The sequence below is a fragment of the Magnolia sinica genome, chromosome 3 (genome assembly GCF_029962835.1).
Source record: "Magnolia sinica isolate HGM2019 chromosome 3, MsV1, whole genome shotgun sequence".
In the NCBI taxonomy this organism is placed as follows: domain Eukaryota; kingdom Viridiplantae; phylum Streptophyta; class Magnoliopsida; order Magnoliales; family Magnoliaceae; genus Magnolia; species Magnolia sinica.
Genome location: NC_080575.1, coordinates 73,372,959 through 73,379,379, shown reverse-complemented (window position 1 = coordinate 73,379,379; position 6,421 = coordinate 73,372,959). Strand labels below are relative to the sequence as shown.

Sequence of the window (6,421 nt, the reverse complement as noted above, 5' to 3'; positions counted from 1 at the left end):
AACATAAATCTCATTCAAGCATTTCAACAAATACATACTACACATGTCATCGTACATAGGCATCTCATCTGTAAATCACATAGTAGTAAGATAGGTTACATAAAGAAAACTGTAACTATGTATAAGGGGATTGAGAATCCTATCTCAACACCCTCATTAAGTACATTACATCAAGCATTTTCTCATTTAGGCATTTTATCAAACACTTAGGCTACACATATTAACATACATGTAATATATTAGTTATAACAGGCATTATAACAAATCCTTTCACAAGGAAGTTGCCACACATACAACAATCATGTACCCTCAAACATAAATCATGGTAAGCACAAATCATAATTCCATACTTATACAAACATTTCAACAAACACATGGAATGCATGTATTTCAATATAGTTCATATATATGTGTAATACGCGGAAAGTATCGTATCTAAGCATATGTGATCGCAATCAAGTCAGACATAAATCATTGCTAACATTGAAAGCCTTGAAAACCATAACCTAAACGTTTATAGTCCACACCTTTTGTCGGTAAACTCGTAACGAACTCAGTTTAAACACTAAGTCCTCACCTACGGCACAACGGTAACCTATAACATGAAATAGGTTAGATACTTCACCATTTACTCTATTTGAATCCCTAAAACAGATTAGTTTTAGGATTTCTTACCCGAAAATGGAATCGGAATTGCCGGTATAGCAACATGGAAGTGGTAGCTAAGCATGTGGAGTGGTGGGATCGAATCCCAAGAACAAACCCTAACTCTCTCTCTCTCTCTCTCTTCTCTCTTCTCTCTCCTAGGGTTTTAAAATTTGTATGGCAAGGGAGAGAGATGGTTTAAGGTCCTTATATAGGCCCAAGACTGATGTAAATGGCCACAGGGCCATGGTATACTTAGGTTATAGCCAAAAGTTGGCTGTTTTGGTCCAGCGGAGTACATCTAGAGGCCCCTTTTCTGCGTACAGTCTGGGGAAAGTTCCCTAACATTGGATCTAGTTCAACTTAATTTTTCAGTCCAACCAGATTTATAGACCGACCATGGAGGATCAGTTTCAGTTCAACGATCACTGTTACTCGATCAGGGCCACAAGTACATAGATATGTGTTGAAAATTTTTTATGATCCGAGGATGTAGTTGGGTCAGAATCTGATGGTCTGAATAATTAGATTTGGCCTGCAAGCGAATGGTTCAATTCGCTTAAGTTTCAGTTCACTTCCTAAAGATATTCCTGTTTCTCAGACACTCCACTTCGGGCTCAAGTTGTGCAATTCTGGATACTATTAGGGCTAAATTTTTGAGATGGTTGTCGATCCCAGTAAGGCAGTCATAACCGTGTAGTTTTGTGGTAATCGGACTTTCGACGCGCGGTCCAGGTCTGATACGGAGTTTCGTGATGCTCCCGAGAGCAACTAGGTTTTGAGATTGATCCTACGTTTTTAAGTAATGTAGCGTTAACGATCCTGCTAGTTTTGGGTATTGTAGTTCATATTTAAAGTGGTTAAAGCTAACTTCATAGATAATTTAGGTTAGCACTTAGTTAATTCTTGTCTAATTTCTAAAGAATTTGGTCCTTAGTGATTTCTGCCAGAGGTGGTCCTCGGGTCTTTGTACGGATTTTTCCATGATGTTACAGTTATAGATTAGATTATATTATATTTTAGGTTACCTTTAGTATATAAACATGTCATTGCCAGTGGAATAATTCATCTAAGATCTTCATAATGTAGTTGCTAAAATGTAAGAACTCAGTGATTTGGTCCTTAGTACAAGCTAAATGTATGTCATCTCATCTAGTGAGGTTATCACATTTCAGGCACTTGTGGTGAAGCTAAGGGAAGGCACCGGGCCAAATGCTAATACTGGTGTTGTCACTGGAATTCTTGCAACTATTGTGGAGCTTGCTAGGGTGGTGGGTTTACTTCCCTATTTTTTTTTGGGTTATATTTTAAATCACGCTGTGTGCTATGGTACAAGTTCCAATTTCATTAAGTTTGATACTTTAAATTAGCTTGCCTTGTATGTGGGTGGTATGAAAAGGAATGATGAAAAGGTTCTATTTTGATGCTAAAATGTCAAAGCATTGCTCTAGGAGGTTTTGCTTACTTTAATTTGTAACAAGTAGTGATCATGTTGTCATTTTGGTATCTACTTCCTTTCATAGAGGCTAGCATACTTGCTTACTGCATTACACTTTCGGGACCACATGATGTGAATTATTGTCCCTGAAGTTTTTTAGCTTAGTTTGGAAGAAAACCTTCATGGTACATGGTTCAACTCTATTGAATAAATTGCAGGTAGATTGGATTTAATCTTCCAGTTGCTGATCTTTTCCATCATTTGTGTTGTTAGGGCAAAAAGATCATGTTGTCCTTAGTTGGGATTAGAGATATAAGATTGCTATCAATGTAGCCGAGGCACTTGCTTATCTACATAGCCGCAGTGCTTAGTCCGTTATCCATAGGGATATGAAATCATCTAACATCCTTCTGGCCAATGATTTTGAGCCACAGGTCTTGCATTTTTCTTTTATGTAGCTGAACTGATATGTTTGTTATGTAGTATCATCATTGTCTTTAGACATTCAAACCTGAGGACACTGACTATATCACCATCATTTGACTTGTAGAATACAAATGACCATATCGCTTGGGACTGGGAGTGATGAAGTGCAAGTGCAAAATGCATTACCCCTATATGTTATGTTGGCAAAACCTGTTTCTGATATTATAGTTTCAGAGGTATGCCATATCAAATGTATATGCTTCCATAGGTCATTTAATTTCTTGTGGCATGCTGCTTATCTGTCTCTTTCTGAATAAGCTCTGATGTGGTTGTCCAATAGCATTCTGCAGTTTATCAGCTCAGGAGGACATGCATTTTGAAAGCTTTCTCTGAGTTTGGGAGTGGAGATAAAAAAGAAGCCACCTTTGTCATTCTTGAGCTTAGGACGTTGTCAACTGATGGTAAAGCTGGCAATCTCACCATCTTACTTTTTCTTCAGGGGAAGCTATAATTACTTCCAGTGAAAGTGATCTACTCAAAGACCATGTAACGTCTTAGAAAAATCTGTACAAAGGCCCGAGTACCACTTCAGACGAAAATTGATTAAGTATTAAACTGAATTAATCGATGGATTAGCTTGAACTACTATCTATACAAATGGCAAGACCCAAACCCATCAAAATCACTAACTCAACACTACTTATTAACCTAGGAGAAAAATCCCAAAAGCCAGTTGCTCTCAGGAGTACATTGAAACCCCGTATCGGACCTGGACCGCACGTCGAAAGTCTGATAACCGCGAAACTATAGGGTTATGACCGTCTTATTGGGTTTGACAACCATCGTAGGAATCGAGCCCAGATATTGTCCAAAAACGTACAACTTGAGCCCTGAACAAAGTGTGTAAGAAATGCGAATATCTTTAGAAAATGAACCAGAACTTAAGTGAATTGGGCCATTCGCTTGCGGGTGAAATTGAAGACTTTAGACCATCAGTTTCTGATCAAACTTCACCCATGGATCAGGAAAATTTCCTTGCACATATCAATATATTTGTGGCCCTGATCGAGCGACAACAACCGCTGATCTGACACGAGTCATCCACGGACGATCCGCTAACCTGATCGCACTGAAATCATAATCTGGCTTAGATCCATGGTTAAGGAACTTATCCTATGCTGTAATTGAGAAATGGACCTTCCCAAGGGCCCTGATTGTCAGAAATAGGCACCCTTTTGGCTGTAACCTAAGTATACCATGGCCCATGGGCCATTTACACCAGTTCTGGGCCTATATAATGCCCTTAAACCACCCCATTCCCATTTCATACGAATTTCTCTAACCTTAGAATTTCTCTAACCCTAGGAGAGAGAAGAGAGAAAAGCGGAGAAAAGAGTGAGGAGAAAAGAGAGAGATAGGGAGATCATTGTTGGGATTCACTCCCACTACTCTACGTGTTGTTTCACCTCCCCACATCGCTACACGACTCGTTTCAACTACGATTTTAGTAAGAAATCCTAACCCTAATCTTGATTTAAGAATCCAAATAGAGTAATCAATGAAATAGTTAACCTATTTTATGATTTAGGTACCCGTTGTTTTATATATGGGAATGTAGGATTCGAATCGAGTTCGAAACAAGCAATCTGAAGAAAGGTACAGACTATAAACGTTTAGGTTATGGTTTTCAAGCTTTCAATGTCAGCTAATGATTTATGTCTGACTTAATTGCTACCATATCGTCCTAGACACGTCGATTTCTATGTATTACACATGTATGAACTATGTTATATAATTATGTGTCGTATGTGTTTGTTGAAATGTTTGAATGAACATGTAAACATGATTTGTGCTTATTATGATTACTAAGCTAGGATTCATGATTGTTATTTGCATGATGACATCATTGTAGATGGAATTGATAAAATACTTATTGTAACTAGCCTAGTCTATGTATTTGCTTATGTGTAGCCTAAGTGTTTGATAAATTATTTGAATGAGAAAATGTTGATGATTTGTACTTATTATAAGTATTAAGATAGTATTTTGCATTACATTGTATGTATGTATAATTTATTTCATGTAATCATACATGCCTCTACACAATTATGAATAAAATGCAAGTGTTTGTTAACATGTTCAAGGTGTTTGATAAAATCCTCAAATGAAGTATTTACTTGGATTGTTTGTCAAATGTTGAAATGATTATCACAAGTATGTATTCGCTACATCTGAGTAAGATTGAGGCTACAATGTAGTCCAAGTAATTGGTAAGAGTCTCTATTCAGGTGGCTGAATAAGTCGTGTCACATTGGAAAAATTCAACGAATCCGGGTCGCACGATGATTGTCGATAGTGGTTAGGCCACAAGAGGTGCTTATGCACTCCATGTAGATTACATTAGCGTGTGGACGTACCAATCAAACTTCCACAATAAACCGATCGGCCTATTGTATGTTCACCATGTATGGACGCCACTACATGTATCTAAGATACCCCCGCCAGTGTAAAAGCCTATTTTAACTATAGTACCCGATCTGCTAAGATTCATGAGACAGGCATGGTGTTATGGGACACCGTGGTCGAGCTGTCAGCCTATACTGGGGTGACGAGCCTCCCTTTAGTGACCAGTGAGCAACTCAAACTCGTGAGCTGAATATAGTGGTATGGGACATTGTATTCGAGCAGTCGGCCTACGCTTAGGTGATGAGCCACCCCGCAGTGACCTCGAGTATAAACTCTCGAACTTACCTATCCACTGCTTTTCATTAGGAGTAATGTTCTACAACTTGCTTATCGTATGTGATTTACTAGGATCGACAACCTTAGATGGTTCTTTCGATTGGGTAAATGATATAAAGGGAGGTACCTTAGCTTCCCGAATTTGCTGTATGAATAAGCCTAATTAAGTACTTGGCTAACACAATCATGCACCGCATTGCATGTGCTTTGGCAATGAAGTGCACTTTAGGGAGTTTTCCATGCGTGAATGGTTAATGTAATCACTTAAGGGAGTATCGTGCGAGGGCATGCATCATCCCTGCATACCATCCCTGCATTAACAAGAGTAGTTAGGGAATGATTGTTGTACTGTTTATCATTACTACTTGATTGAATTGATAACATGTTAACCTTTGCCTTATAGTACTACTGAGTTGATCACTCACTCCCACTATAGGATGGTGTTTTAAAACACCAACCAGACTCTGTTATAGACACGGGTGATGAGGATGTATATGCAGTGGAGTTGGGCTTTGTAGACGAGGAGGAAGAGTTCTCCTCTGTTTAGCTCTCTAGCAGGTCTTTGTGGACCTCGTGCTGCTTCGATGGGATTGTAGGGATACACGGATTAGCTGGATACTCCACATTTTGACATTTTGTTTAGTATAAACCAATACATGTATAAATTTCAGCCCAGTTATATGATCATACTCCTGAGGTTGTTGAACCCTTGCTTGTTCAGATATATATGTGTTTCACTCTTCCGCTTGCTAAATTTAATTATATCTGGAGTATGATATGTTGTTTTAGTATAATCCTGCTCATGTTTAATGCACTAATATGGACAACATTTAAACATCATTATCTATGTTGCATAAGTGATGTGTTGGATCTCGGGAGTTGAGCTTTGCTCGACCCTCGAAATTCGGGATATTACAAGTTGGTATCAGAGCATGATTTGGATTAAACTGGACTTGGGTTATAGTAACACGATGCACACTGACGCACTTTGACTTAGGAGGGGCGATAAAATGTAGAAATGATCGTAGGATCCTAAGGTTTTGTTGATGGGCGAAATTGACCATTTTAATGTAACTCGTACATGTCCGAGATCATATAAAATTACCTCAGCTCCTTTTTAAGCCGTCGATCGACGAGTTAGGATGAAAATTCGATGAATCCTGAATTTGA

The 6,421-nt window shown here is 38.5% G+C and overlaps 1 protein-coding gene across 2 annotated transcripts; it reads left to right on the top strand.

Annotated features, from left to right (window-relative positions):
- The first annotated feature begins 1,719 nt into the window (after nt 1-1,719).
- Nucleotides 1,720-3,048, top strand: LOC131238550 (polycomb group protein EMF2B-like). Of its 2 annotated transcripts, none has more exons than XM_058236235.1 (4): nt 1,720-1,783; nt 2,401-2,517; nt 2,634-2,745; nt 2,850-3,048. In XM_058236235.1, the coding sequence occupies exons 2-4, from the start codon at nt 2,501-2,503 to the stop codon at nt 3,018-3,020; spliced, it is 300 nt and encodes a 99-aa protein (XP_058092218.1). In that variant the 5' UTR covers nt 1,720-1,783; nt 2,401-2,500; the 3' UTR covers nt 3,021-3,048. The 2 variants fall into 2 exon arrangements, with proteins under 2 accessions (XP_058092218.1, XP_058092217.1); XM_058236234.1 differs by lacking the exon at nt 1,720-1,783 and adding an exon at nt 2,235-2,268 and having other exon boundaries at nt 2,357-2,517.
- Nucleotides 3,049-6,421: the final 3,373 nt, after the last annotated feature.

Coding starts and splice junctions, on each gene's coding strand:
- LOC131238550 (XM_058236235.1), top strand. Junction 2,746..2,849: donor CTGATATTATAGTTTCAGAG/GTATGCCATATC, acceptor GTTGTCCAATAG/CATTCTGCAGTTTATCAGCT.